General features: G+C 39.4%; 1 protein-coding gene across 1 annotated transcript in view; it reads left to right on the top strand.

Moving 5' to 3' along the window:
- Window positions 1-15,750, top strand: part of MUC19 (mucin 19, oligomeric) — a 763,086-nt gene that overhangs the window by 425,569 nt on the left and 321,767 nt on the right. The window contains exons 38-42 of the mRNA XM_077264813.1: window positions 5,239-5,274; window positions 6,541-6,576; window positions 9,827-9,871; window positions 10,507-10,536; window positions 13,965-14,009. Coding sequence (XP_077120928.1) covers window positions 5,239-5,274; window positions 6,541-6,576; window positions 9,827-9,871; window positions 10,507-10,536; window positions 13,965-14,009 — 192 coding nt within the window. The remainder of the gene's footprint in view (window positions 1-5,238; window positions 5,275-6,540; window positions 6,577-9,826; window positions 9,872-10,506; window positions 10,537-13,964; window positions 14,010-15,750) is intronic.

Here is a 15,750-nt window from a genome sequence, read left to right as displayed (position 1 = left end):
CATGCTCGCTTGTGCCAGCTTCTGCGGCCTCTGGGCTCTGTGGCCTGGCTTGGTCTGCTTCAAATTGCACCAGTTCAGCGACCATTTGAGCCTTGGACTTGTCCTGGGGTTTCAGGCCATGGTACATGCATATCCCAGCAAGAGTGTCTTTCTTCTGCTGGGTGTACCAGGCTTCTCCTTTCGCAGCCATGGTTGCCAAATAAAAGATAGAATAGAAAAACGAAAAGAAAGGGAAGGGATAATTACCAGTACACAATTGTCTCACAACTAATAAACACTGAGTTCGTTCTCCAAACTTATTTGCGCAGAGTTCTCGCAAGAACTTTCTGCAAGTTTTTAGTGAGAGGAATGATTGCTCAAACCAAATCACTAATGCTCTAATATCCCACCGCTGCCACCAATATGTCACGATTCACACCGTGACTGTCACCAATTGTCAAGGTCCCTTAGCCGCTGCCCACAATATGTCACGGATTGGGGTGACTTTAGACCAGCAGACGGCTATCACATGTGCAGGGGCTTATCCTAGTTATCCCTCCACTGCCACAATGTGATGAAAAAACACCCACGAGGCTATTGACCTCTTAGTTTACAGCAGGGGCTTATTTTAGGTATCCCACTGCTCTTCAGTATACCATGAACTGCAGGGATTTGTGTCTATCCCGCTTACAGTTCCACTTAACACTTGCAGCTCTCTGGCGCCCCCCTTACTCTCAGGTCAGATTAGGTACTGCACCTGGGGTAATTAGTCGCCAGAAAGGCTGCCTGCTATGTACTGGCTATTGGGCGCACTGCAGCAACGCGATAACTACTCCCACTCAGGCAGGAACAATAATTATCAAGCCGCAGTCGCTACAGTGACCCCCCCAAAAAGCCGGCACACGGTAAGCTGCCACCAGCGCCGATTAAACGGGTTCGGCTGCTAACCCAAAACAGTAGCGTAAATTCCCTTCAAAGACAGGGTACGTTTTTAGAGCATGGAGAACGAACTAGTAATAACTATGATACCCCATAAATGATTTTTAGGCAGTGTTTATAAAATATTTTACAAAGATGTTACAAATGAGACAATTGCAAATATGTACAAGGTAATTATGAAAATAAAAGGATTAAAGGAAGAAACGGTAACACTCACATATTCTCAGATCATTGCATTGCAGGCTAGGCTAGGAGAGCTTTCCATCTATCCCAGTGCATTGGCACTCGCAGTCTGGTCGCTTCAGGTAAAAACTCCCAACTCCCCTCTCTTGGATGCCTGCCAGCACTTAAAACCTACAGTCTGTGACCTCACAGAAAGGGCTTGGTTTTCCAACTCCTCCTACCTCTTCGGTTTCACTAACTGGGCATTAAATATATCTGATGCCCGTAACTTCGCCACCGAACATAAAATAATCGCACCATACCCATCGTTCATCTCATAGTATCGTGGGCATTCCGATGAGATCAAATATGTCCTATTTGTCACGCACACTGACAGAGAAATCCCCACCTCTGTACCAGATGGAGCTACAAGCCTGTGATTAGAGTGATGCGTAGATCCTCCGAGTGTGATTATGACGATATATTTTGGTGTTCGTAACTTAAACGGTTTGCATAATATCTTCCAAAAACAGAACAAAGACCTTCTATGCGTTCTAGAAGTTTCTCTAACAGTTCCTGCTAACACAAATTTCTCTTGCAGCTATGCTAGTCGTAAATACCTTTCGTCAATAAAACTCCCCCCACAAGGCAAGCTCTTCTACACAGACAGATAGAAACACAGGAAAGGAAAGAGAACCAGAGAGAGGGGGGGGGGTTTAGCCCCCGCATGCTAGCAAGAAAACTAACTTATGATATTTCATACCATATCGTGACAGACACATACCCTTAGAAGGCTTTCATTGCTCCCTTAATCACCAGGTTCTAATTGAAACTTCAATTCCAAGCTGTAAATGCTGAGCCAGACCCTGATACCTCATGAATGAGCCATGACTGACTGCTACTGTGCCATTATAAAAGGTTCTAATGTGAGTCAATTGAGCAGTCAACAACCTGTGTTACTTTCCTCACATTTTTCTACCAATAGTACTGTATGAAACTGATGTTTGTGCCATCTGAGTGTGGCTTTCTTTGGAAATAATATGTACAGTGCCTACAAGTAGTATTCAACCCCCTGCAGATTTAGCAGGTTTACACATTTGGAATTAACTTGGCATTGTGACATTTGGACTGTAGATCAGCCTGGAAGTGTGAAATGCACTGCAGCAAAAAAGAATGTTATTTCTTTGTTTATTCTTTTTTTTAAATTGTGAAAAGTCTTTTCAGAGGGTCATTTATTATTCAACCCCTCAACCCACCAGAATTCTGTTTGGTTCCCCTAAAGTATTAAGAAGTAGTTCAGGCACAAAGAACAATGAGCTTCACATGTTTGGATTAATTATCTCTTTTTCCAGCCTTTTCTGACTATTTAAGACCCTCCCCAAACTTGTCAACAGCACTCATATATGGTCAACATGGGAAAGACAAAGGAGCATTCCAAGGCCATCAGAGACAAGATCGTGGAGGGTCACAAGGCTGGCAAGGGGTACAAAACCCTTTCCAAGGAGTTGGGCCTACCTGTCTCCACTGTTGGGAGCATCATCCGGAAGTGGAAGGCTTATGGAACTACTGTTAGCCTTCCACGGCCTGGAAAGCCTTTGAAAGTTTCCTCCCGTGCCGAGGCCAGGCTTGTCCGAAGAGTCAAGGCTAACCCAAGGACAACAAGGAAGGAGCTCCGGGAAGATCTCATGGCAGTGAGGACATTGGTTTCAGTCAATACCATAAGTAACGTACTCCACCGCAATGGTCTCCGTTCCAGACGAGCCCGTAAGGTACCTTTACTTTCAAAGCGTCATGTCAAGGCTCGTCTACAGTTTGCTCATGATCACTTGGAGGACTCTGAGACTGACTGGTTCAAGGTTCTCTGGTCTGATGAGACCAAGATCGAGATCTTTGGTGCCAATCACACACGTGACGTTAGGAGACTGGATGGCACTGCATACGACCCCAAGAATACCATCCCTACAGTCAAGCATGGTGGTGGCAGCATCATACTGTGGGGCTGTTTCTCAGCCAAGGGGCCTGGCCATCTGGCCCGCATCCATGGGAAGATGGATAGCACGGCCTACCTGGAGATTTTGGCCAAGAACCTCCGCTCCTCCATCAAGGATCTTAAGATGAGTCGTCATTTCATTTTCCAACAAGACAATGACCCAAAGCACACAGCCAAGAAAACCAAGGCCTGGTTCAAGCGGTCAGCTGTCAGAAATGCAGCAATAAAACAAAACAAAAAAAATGCTAAAAAAATAAAGTGATATAAAATGTACAATATATAGATATAAAAATATAGCAATATCATGATAAAATTAAATATAATATTTGACCTAAAGATAATATATTTCAAAGTGATTCATCCACCTAATTACCTGCAAAATGTTTTTTAACAAAATATTTTTTACAAACTATGTATCATACACAATCTAAAAATACTAATAACAGGTTATACTGTAAAATTCTTATTTAAAACTATAAGAACACAAAGGAAATATCAATTGATCTGTTTTACCTTTTCTTTCTTTATTAATGTCATAACTAGGGACTCCCAGCCAGTCTACCATGCTAGTTCTGACCCAGCCTCAACCTGCTTAGCATCTGCAATCTGACGAGTAAATGCACATTCAGTCTTTTCCTCCTATCCTTTTCTAATCATTACCATGCAGTGCATTTCTTTTATCCTTACTACTGTTACTTAGCCACATTCTCAATGGTTAAATTCAGATCCCCAGGACTCAAAGTACCCAATTTAAACATCCAAAAATTACTTTCTTTATCAAGTTGCTATAACGATTCAGAGCAGTAACAGCTACTTGATCTATAATTATAAGTTTTGCAGGTGATTAAGTGGTTGAATCACTTTGAAATACATTATCTTTAGGTCAAATACTATATTTCATTTTATCATGATATTGCTATATTTTACATATTTTTATATCTATATATTGTACATTTTATATTTTATATCACTTTATTTTTTGAGCATTTTTTTTGTTTCATTGCTGCATTTCTGACAGCTGACCGCTTGTATAGAAAGGGTTAATCGACATCATTGAATGCTTCCATCCTATTGGTCACTACTCCTATTTAATGTGTCACTTCCTACACTGTCTGTAAATTCACCTGAGGAAGGTAGCAGTCCATTGCCGAAACACGTAGTGGTTTAATAAAAGGTTTGTTTACCACTAATCTACTGCAGTGTGCTCTATAGCCATAGCACTCCTTAAATTGACCACATACATATTTTTCTAAAAAACATTGATATTCCTCTTGAGGGATTGTGACTGGAGCAGCTTGGGGCCATAGAGTTCATCTCCAGGAAACATTACCTGAAGTGAAGTCACATCCTGTGTAGTGGCATCACATGACTGGATCTTGGGCCCACGTGACCAGACCAGGAAGCACAGCACAGGAGCAGTCCTGGAGCAACAGAGCAGGAGTACACAGAGACGTCCGCTACCGGAGTTGTGCCGGGGTGCACAACCCTTCCAGATGAATGGCTAATTCCCCCACCTTTCATTGAAACATCCCAATTCAACCACCTGGTGCTTCTCATGCTGTGCTCTTCCATGTTTGTTATCTTATCTGAATATGGCTGGAATATAAAAAAAATTGGAGGTGCTGCATGAGGTATCAGGGCTTACACTGCTCCCTTAACCACCAAGTCCTCATTGAAACTTCAATTACAAGCTGTAAATAGTGAGCCAGACCCTGATACCTCATGTATGGGCCATGGCTGACTGCTGCTGTGCCATTTGCAAATTTCCACTATGGGTCATTTGATGCCACGTTTCATGAAATCTGCCCATAATTTTAACTGTTTGGGAAGCTCTTTAAGGTGTTGTGTATATGTTTTGTTTGGCCTCCCATTGAATCTGATTGTGGTCAGGTACGTTCGTCGAACCGTTTTGCACACATATTCGCTGGACGTCTAAACATTCGGTGAATTGAACCGAACCTTGAAAGGTTCGCTCATCTCTATTCCTAAGTGGTTTAAAATCGGATCACTGGAGATAAGATCGTCAAATACCTGAATGTTCAGTCTGAAAACAGCACAAAGCCTGTATTTTTGCATGTACTTTACATTTCTTAGCATATATTTTATAGTATGTAATGTAATATGTATTTTATCTATCATTGTTAACAAAGTAGATTGTTTTCGTTCAGACGAACCTTCACCACCGACACCATCGAAGTACACAGGTACTAAAACACATCACATTTTGCTACATCGAAACATACTTATTGATTTTTAACCAAGTAACATTTTTCTCTGTAAGCATAAAGTAGAGTGCACTAATAACTACAGATATTGTATACAGATATTCTGCTGTTTCTTAGAATAGTACTGAGGTAAAACAATTATTTTTCTGTCCCCGCACATGACATTCAGGACCGTTGGAATAAAAAATGGTCAGTCTGTCATTTGCATGTAGTCTGTAGTTTTGAATGTACCTTACATATTTTAGAATATTTTATTCCAACATTTTTTCTATCTACATAGGGCACAGTTATAACTGCAAATATTATATTGTACTTTTCTTCTGTAAAAAAACATTGTCAAAAGTAAAATAGTTGTCAGTAGGATTAAAGTATCTTGTAAAATATAATTAATAAATGGTAAAAGAACATTTGCAATCAGAAAAAAATAACTTGTTGCTTAACTAGTTTACATATTAATACTTTTCAATAAATTGTATTCAATATTCAACCTGCGGCTGAGTCTATCAGTCAGTTTCTTCCTCCATTGTAATTGATAACTTTGTATTATCACATGCTCATTGAGGGACTAGGGAAAGATAGAATACTTGATACAAAAACCCAACACTTTTCTTTTTTTTATTACCAATATTATAACCAGTATTATTATTAATTTGTTTCCTTCTTTTGATTTTTTTAATATTGCAAAAGCATAAACCTTAAACGTAAATGCGCATTTAGACATACAAATAAGTGGCATAAGTCAGTAAATATTTACCAATCGGTGGTCATTTAAAAGCCTCTTTATATAGTTAGACTGTGCTGAATGTCCTGTAATACGTATATCATTCAGTGCACATAGGCTGCTATTATCCTCAAAAGCATAAGTCCTCTTTACACAGGACGATTCACTGCTGAAAACAATGATTTTTAATCAAGTAAAAAAATAATTTCACCAAACACACAAGCATTTTACTTGTTCATTGGGCTGTTGGCAGGCTGTTTACACTGCAAGATTATTGTGAAATGAGCATTTCTAGCGATGCTCATTCACAGCAATCTTTTATTGTAAATGCACCTTAAAGTAAATATCTTAAGTCATTTTGAAATGGATCACTGGATATAAGATTAAAATATAGCTAAATGGTCAGTTTGTAAACAGCACATAGCCTGTATTTTTGCATGCACTTTTCATTTCTTAGCATACATTTTAAAGCACGTAATATATTTTATCTATTAATGTTAACAAAGTAGATTGTTTTCTTTCAGATGAACCATCAAAACCAACACCATTGAAGTACATAGGTACTAAAACACATCACTTTTTGCTACTTGTTGAAGCATACTCATTGATATTTAACCAAGGAACATTATTTTTCTATTTAAATGGGTTTTTTTTACACTAATCATTGTAGATACTGTATGCTGGTATTCTGTTAGAAGTTTATTGGAATAGTGCTGAGGTTTGACAATATGATTTTCTAGTCCCCATGTATGACATACAGGGACCACTGGTTTCAGAAATGGTCAGTGTGTCATTAGCATATAGTCTCTATTTTTGTATGTACTCTACATGTTTAGCATTTTAATTAACTTATGGTATATATTTTGATGTAAACATTTTTTTTAGAAAAACCATTGTCATATGACTTAGGATTAAGCCTCTCATAGAGCCAAATTAAATTTCATGCTTTGCATTTAGGAGGGGCAACAGTGGGCTCCCAGGCTGGGAATATGGAGACTCTGAGACCTCATGGGACTATATTAGCCTTGATATATTCTTCTAGGCTCCTAATATTCCACCAAAGTCTAATAACTCTTTTGTGTGCTGAAATAAGCTCATGTACTGTATGAGTTTAGAAAAATCTGATCCAGCCTCTCTATATATATATATATATCTCTATATATATTTGTCTAAGGGTTTTTCTGTCTGTCTGTCTGTCCTGGAAATCCCGCGTCTCTGATTGGTCGAGGCCGCCTGGGCCTCGACCAATCAGCGCCGGGCACAGTATTGACGTAGATGTCATAATGGTTGCCATGGCGACGATGATGTCATAAAGGTTGCCTCGACCAATCAGCAACGGGCACAGTCTGCCGCGAATTCTGGAATCATCATTGTCCATATACTACGGGGACATGCATATTCTAGAATACCCGATGCATTAAAATCGGGCCACAGTCTAGTATATATATATATATATAGGCAGATTGGGCAAGCCATGCTGCCTCACGAGCATCCAAATCTAAGACACAACATAGAGACATACACAAGCAAGCTGGAGGGCAACCAGTGAAAAATACAAGATACTATTTCCAAAAGAGCCAAGCTAAACCACAATAAGCTGTGTGCTACCCAAGGATGTAAACTCCCATGCAAGAGGAGGTTAACAAAGCCAAGAAGATAAATGTGTAAGGAGGGTTGGACTACTAATAGGCTAATTGGATAAATGTAGGGTGCTGCATCATACATTAGATACATACATGGGAAAAAGAAGAGAAAAAAAGTACATTCATATACGATTACTGGTCAGGTATTCATGCATGCACCCTCTGGCTTGAACAACTTCCCCGACGAAGCTACGTGAGCAGTGATACACATGTGGCTTGTTCCTCACACCTGGCTGGGTAACCATGCACTCATGCACTTTTTTGACAATCCTATATCTTTGCACCTTACATTGCATGGGCTTCCAGCTTTTTATGCACTACTATTTTTTGTAGGCAGGAACTTTACATTAGGATTCCTGCACTGAGCCCTGTGGATAATGCCTTACTGTCACTTATATGCTGTTCATGTTGAGGTTTCTTAATTTTGCCCCACTTTAAGGGCTGTGCGTAATGGGTTATCTATCAAACGGATGCACAATTTAAGGATTTTGTTCATCCTATGTACCCCATGTTGTTTACATATTATGTTCATTCTTAGAAGTCGGGTTTTTTCAATCTTTAACTGTCTTGGGGACACCCATTTATATATGTGTTTATATGCCTATGACTGTCACTTTCTGCGTTTAATTTTGCATTTATTTGTATTCTCATATATCATAGCGGTATGGGTTATTTACCTTTATTTATTTCTGCTTGACTTGACAAAGTATATATGCAGATTACAGTATTGTGTATACGGTTTCTGATTGTATATTACATCCATGGGTATTTTGCATATCACCGTTATGTGGTTTCTTTTTTACATGTTTTTAATTGTTTGTAGGTAGATGTAATAAAGTTGTTACCTATTATCATACATCTCAGGAATGCACAACGTATATGCATGTACTTTTTTCCCCCCCTTTTTCTGACACCGTAGAATTCAATTCTGCACATGTTGCAATGACTGTGGCAGCAGCGCTAATTTCTTGTGCAATATGACATTTTGCATAACCTGGCCCAACACGGTACGGACGTGGTGCAATTCACACTTGCAGAGAGGACACAGCTGAAGGATCTCTGCACCCTTCCGCACATTTTTGAAATGGCTACTAAGATGGTTAGCTCTGACGATGCAGTCTTCAGCATCACTATTCCGGTAATCTACATGTTGGAATACACTTTGAATAGTCTGTGTCCGATGGCAGAAAGGGGTTAAGATCCAATTTTATAAATCAGCATTTTACCCATTTCATAAAATGTTTTTTGTTTTTCTATTCTCAAAAATCCAGTACATGAACCACATAAAATATAAGGGTATGTTTCCACAGTCAGTAAATGCTTCAGATTGGATGCTGCGTACAGCCAGATATTACAGCATAGTGGATGGGATTTTCTGAAATCACATCTCCACTATGGGTGCACAGACGCCTCCGGCTTTCCTGCAGATACCACATGCGACACGTCTTTCTAGACCGCAGCATGTCAATTTATCTTGCAGAGATGCTTGGTCTCTGCAAGATAAATATCACCGTCCAATGTATAGAGAGCGGTGATTCTGCATGGTTCAATGAATATATGCGGAATCACCGTGCTTACAAAAGAACATTGGACGGAGCGGACATGTGCTGTGTCCAAAGCGCTGCCAATACTGACCGTGGAAACATACTCTTACACAATGCTGCCTTTTAATATCATTTTAATATTTTATTCTATAGAAAATTTGGGGAAAGCTTCTATTAATCTTTTTAAGAATAAGCACTAGTGACTGTTTTAATGTTCCAGTGAAGGAATGTTCAATACTCATACATTTGGCTATGTCAAATCTGTTGTGGCATTTCTTAGAAATCTGAAGCTAACATCTTCTATCCCAGTTGGGCCTCAGATGTGTGCCCAGACTCACCCATAACACTAGACTTATTTAATAGGGTCAAACCTTCTGGGGTTAATCAACTGGATTTTTCTTGTGGAGTCTATGGAAGGAATGAGCATGCTCATTTTCATCTGCCTCTGCCTCACATAATAATATTACTTTCCAGAGTTTATTTCCTGGGCCCTTTAAAAAGCGAACATCTCTTTCTATTTTGAGCTCCCTGGAGCTTACAACTTGTTTTCAATAAAATCACAGACAGCATCTTTAGAAAATAAGATTTATTTAGATTATATCTTATTAATGCTTTACTTGCAGGCTGTGAACCAGGATCTCCTTACTGCATACAAACTGAATCAGGAGGTAAGTGTCATGAAAAATATAAAAGCTCCTCTTTGTAGCCTAATAAATTAACCATACAGTTATCATTTCATGATATATATTACTCTTGTAAAGTAACTGAAGTACAGAAAAGTTTAACTGTTGTATAAAAAGAAGGAAGAACAAAAGTATGTGTTTTACCATAAGATGATTATTCTACAAAACGTACTTTGGTGTAGAGACAAGAGATGTATTAATATACCTAAATTCACATTTTTGTTTAGAATTTTAACATTTTCGCTCTCTTAATACATCTACAGTATTGAATCAAAGGTTGAAAGAGAATGCGTGGCACAAAACCATGATATAAGACATGTTAAGAGTTGGTACTTATTAGACATTTTTCTTCTTTTTTTTGGGAGTGTATCTTATGATCGCTCAAAAAAATGATCATTATGATAATTTTATTTCCTAGAATAGGATAGTAATAGGTATATGTAGATCTTTTATCTGAAATATACTGTTAAAAAAATATTTCTACCTTATTTTCATATTTTTCAATATATTTTCCTTAAATTTTTTATACAATTATCTAATTATATATTATGGAATCCAATTCAATAAGTCAGCATTGTACTGATTTCATAAAATGATTTTGTTTATTCTCACTATTCCAGAATACATTTTTGAATTCCAAACTGAAATGGGTAAAGTATACCATTATGGGTTGGTTTTTTTCAATTTATTTATAAAAATAATTTTTTAATATATTTTAATTTTAAAGAATGCATGCCAACTTTTTTTGTAATATTTAGCTCTAGGAATTGTATTAATGATCTATTTAACCCCTTTCTGCCAGCTGACGGAATAGTACGTCAGCTGGCAGTATCCCTCGCTTTGAGGTGGGCTCAGGCGGTGAGCCCACCTCAAAGCCGTGACATGTCAGCTGTTTTCAACAGCTGACATGTGCGTGCAATGGGCGCATGTGGAATAGCGATCCACCTGGGCCCATTAACTAGTTTAATGCCACTGTTAAACTCTGACAGCGGCATTTAACATGCGCTCCCGGCCGCGCGGCCCAGCTTGCACCGCTGACCCCCGTCATTGCCATCACAACCAGAGGTCTCCTTGAGACCTCTATGGTTGATGATGGCAGAGTGCTATGAGCGCCACCCTTTGGTCGGTGCTCATAGCAAGCTTGCAATTCTGCTGTTTAGAGGTGATTTGTGTATCACCTCTATGTAGCATAGGCGATCAAGTAGTGCATGCTTCTAGCCTCCCATGGAGGCTATTGAAGCATGCCAAAATTTTAAAAAATGTGTTTAAAAATATAAAAAATAAAAAAATATAAAAGTTCAAATCACCCACATTTCACCCCAAAATGTAGCAATAAAAAAAATCAAACCTATACATATTTGGGATAGACACGTTCAGAATCACCCGATCTATCAATAAAAAAAGGATTAACCTGATCGCTAAACAACGTAGCGAGAAAAAAAATCAAAATGCCCAAATTAGTTTTTTTTGGTCTCCACGACATTGCATTAAAATGCAATAATGGGCAATCAAAAAAATGTATCTGCACCAAAATGGTATCATTAAAAACGTCAGCTCTGCATGCAAAAAATAAGCCCTCACCTCACCCCAGAACATGAAAAATGGAGATGCTACCTTTATCGGAAAATTGTGCAATTTTTTTTTTTTAGCAAACTTTGGAATTTTTTTTTACCACTTAGATAAAAGAGATCCTAGACATGTTTGGTGTCTATAAACTCATAATGAACTGGAGAATCAATCATAATGGCAGGTCAGTTTTAGCATTTAGTGAACCTAGCAAAAAAGCCAAACAAAAAACATGTATGGGATTGCACTTTTTTTGCAATTTCATCGCACTTGGAATTTTTTTCCCATTTTCTGTTACATGACATGGTTAAACCAATGGTATTGTTCAAAAGTACATCTCGTCCCGCAAAAAATAAGCCCTCACATGACCATATTGATGGAAAAATAAAAAAATTATGGCTCTGGAAATAAGGGGACCAAAAAACAAAAATGAAAAAACGAATAAAGCTCCGGGGGTGAAGGGGTTAAGGCATATTTCAATGTAGAAGAGTTTCTCATGGCTTATTGGACATGTGGTACTTTCAAGTAATTCTTGGCACATATATAAAACTAATGCTTATATTTCTGCTACAGCTAAACTTCACATGTGCCTTTGGATGGTTAATACAGTAGATTATTCTGTGTGACACTAATATTCTAGCTTTTCTTCATTATTTTTTCTGCCACAGAAATCAATGCTTTAGACATTTTCTTAATACAATACCAATTAACTCAAAAAAATAAATAAAAAAAATAAATTAAAAGTGCTTCATGAAGTGTTTACTAAATATAACATAACATGATTATCCTTGCTTTTTATTAATGTTTATTTTATTATTTGCATAAGTTTCATGCTTTTTATCTCAGCATTAATTTACCGTATTTTCCGGCGTATAAGACGACTGGGCGTATAAGACGACCCCCCAACTTTTCCAGTTAAAATGTAAAATCTTCTTAAAAGTCGGGGGTCTTCTTATAAACCGTATGTCGTCTTATAGGGCCGGTGACTTTTGTGCCTTTTGGGGGGGGAGAGTGGGCCTGATGACGACGAGGGGGCGTCAAACAGGAAAGTGAGTATCCCCCATTACCTCATTGTAGCGCTGCAGCGTGGGGTCTCTGCTGGGAGCGGTGGCTGCTGCTCCTCATTGTGCCGCGTGGGTGCTGTGGGGCGGCGGCTCCTCTTCTTCAGTGTGGGGCCTCTGTGCTGCTGGGCGGCGGCGGCGGCTTATCTTCAGGCAGTCGGGGCTCCTCCGGTATCTCCTTAAAGCCCGGAGGCCCTGCCGGCAACTCCATCGGTGCAATGCAGTGGCCTCCGGGAACATGGCCGCTGCTCAGATTCAGATCTCGTCCCGAGATCTCGGGAGACGAGATCTGAATCTGAGCAGCGGCCATTTTCCCGGAGACAGCTCCATTGCTGCTATGCGGTGGCCTCCGGGAAAATGGCCGCTGGGGGCGGCGCATGCTCAGATTCAGATCTCTGAATCTGAGCAGCGGCCATGTTCCCGGAGGCCACTGCATTGCACCGATGGAGTTGCCGGCAGGGCCTCCGGGCTTTAAGGAGATACCGGAGGAGCCCCGACTGCCTGAAGATAAGCCGCCGCCGCCGCCCAGCAGCACAGAGGCCCCACACTGAAGAAGAGGAGCCGCCGCCCCACAGCACAGCCGCCGCCGCTCCCAGCAGAGACCCCACGCTGCAGTGATACAATGAGGTAATGGGGGATACTCACTTTCCTGTGAGACGCCCCCTCGTCGTCATCAGGCCCACTCCCCCCCACCCACCATATACACCCGGCAAGGCGATACCCGGCGTATAAGACGACCCCCGACTTTTAAGAAGATTTTCAGGGGTTAAAAAGTCGTCTTATACGCCGGAAAATACGGTATATAATTTTCTGTTTGCATATTAATATCCCATTTTATAAATTAGAATTTTACTAATTTTGTAAAATATGTTTGTTTTTCTATTCTCAAAAAATCCTACTCTTATATAAATGATATATAAGTAAAATATTACACAATGCTGCCTTTAAATGTATTTTTAATATTTTTATGTTATAGAAAATTTTGGAAAAGCTTCTATTAATCTTTCTTACAATCAGCGCTAGTGATTGTTTTTATGTCCCATCGATGGCATGTTCACTTGTCACAGATTTGTCTATGGCAAATATGCTGTGGTAATTCCTATAAATCTGCAGCTTAAATCTAAGTACTATCATAGTTGTGCCTCAGATGTGCACCTGGACTCTCCTGAACACTAGACTCATTTAATAGGGGCAAACCTGGTGGAGCCAAGCAACTAGATTTTTCTTGTGGAGTCTATGGAAGGAATGAGCATGATCATTTTCATCTGCCTCTTCCTCACAAAAAATTGCCTGCCATGTTTTTTTTTGCCTGGGCATTTCAAAAAGAGTGCATCTCTATCTATTTTGAGCTTCCCCGAGCCTACAACTTTTTAAAATAAAGTAAAATCACTGACAGCACCTTTAAATAATATGATTTATTTAGGTTATATCTTATTAATATTTACTTACAGGCTGTGAACCAGGATCTCCTTATTGTGTACAAACTGAATCAGGAGGTAAGTGTCATGAAAACAATAAAAGCTCCTCTTGCACTATACCTTGACTATGACTTTTTTCATGGTACAGAAGCAGAGAAAAGGAATTCCTTCCATATTTTTCTCAAGTCGGTGCTTTCGTACATTAAAAATATATAGCTAGAGAAAATATTGTTAAACAAAACCTCTTTCACCATTTCTACCACAGAAAAAGCAAAAACATTAGCAAAGAAAAATCAACGTGAATAATAAACCATCACACACATGTATAATTGGATATTTCAACCCCCTGTTTGGGGAATATAATCCAAATCTCAATTCTCAGTCAGAGATAAAAAGTAAGTATAGATATTTTCACATCACATATATTCCGTGAACCAATATAGGACCCAAAGCCCCACCTTGGGGAAATCGAAATTAGTTATTTTTATCTATATTGTTCACATACAGGGCCTTGCGAAAGTATTTGGCCCCCTGGAACTTTTCAACCTTTTCCCTCATATTATGCTTCAAACATAAAGATGCCAAATGTAAATTTTTGGTGTAGAATCAACAACAAGTGGAACACAATTGTGAAGTTGAACGAAATTTATTGCTTATTTTAAATTTTTGTGGAAATTCAAAAACTGAAAAGTGGGGCGTGCAATATTATTCGGCCCCTTTACTTTCAGTGCAGCAAACTCACTCCAGAAGTTCAATGTGGATCTCTGAATGATCCAATGTTGTCCTAAGTGCCTAATGATGATAAATATAATCCACCTGTGTGTAATCAAGTCTCCGTATAAAAGCACCTGCTCTGTGATAGTCTCAGGGTTCTGTTTGAAGCACAGAGAGCATCATGAAGACCAAGGAACACAACAGGCATGTCTTTGATACTGTTGTGGAGAAGTTTAAAGCCGGATTTGGATACAAAATAATTTCCAAAACGTTAAACATCCCAAGGAGCACTGTGCAAGCGATCATATTGAAATGGAAACCACTGCAAATCTACAAAGACCCGGCCGTCCCTCTAAACTTTCATCTCAAACAAGGAGAAAACTAATCAGAGATGCAACCAAGAGGCCCAAGATCACTCTGGATGAACTGCAGAGATCTACAGCTGAGGTGGGACAGTCTGTCCATTCAGTAGTACACTGCACAAATCTGGCCTTTATGGAAGAGTGGCAAGAAGAAAGCCATTTCTCAAAGATATCCATAAAAAGTGTTGTTTAAAGTTTGCAACAAGCCACAAAGAAGACACACCAAACATTTGAAAGAAAGTGCTCTGGTCAGATTAAACCAAAATCGAACTTTTTGGCAACAATGCCAAACGATATGTTTTGCATAAATGCAACACAGCTCATCACCCTGAACACACCATCTCCACTGTCAAACATGGTGGTGGCAGCATCATGGTTTGGGCCTGCTTTTCTTCAGCAGAGACAGGGAAGATGGCTAAAATTGATGGGAAGATGGGTGAAGCCAAATACAGGACCATTCTTGAAGAAAACCTGTTGGAGTCTGCAAAAGACCTGAGACTGAGGTGGAGATTTGTCTTCCAACAAGACAATGGTCCCAAATATAAAGCAAAATCTACAATGGCATGGTTCACAAATAAGCGTATCGAGGTGTTAGAATGGCCAAGTCAAAGTCCAGACCTCAATCCAATCAAGAATCTGTGGAAAGAGCTGAAAACTGCTGTTCACAAACGATTTCCATCAAACCTCACTGAGCTCGAGCTGTTTGCCAAGGAAGAATGGGCAAGAATTTCAGTCTCTCTATG

This window comes from Ranitomeya variabilis, chromosome 5 (genome assembly GCF_051348905.1).
Source record: "Ranitomeya variabilis isolate aRanVar5 chromosome 5, aRanVar5.hap1, whole genome shotgun sequence".
NCBI lineage: Eukaryota > Metazoa > Chordata > Amphibia > Anura > Dendrobatidae > Ranitomeya > Ranitomeya variabilis.
Note: the sequence above shows the minus strand (reverse complement) of the source record. Positions and strands in the feature narration are given on the sequence as shown.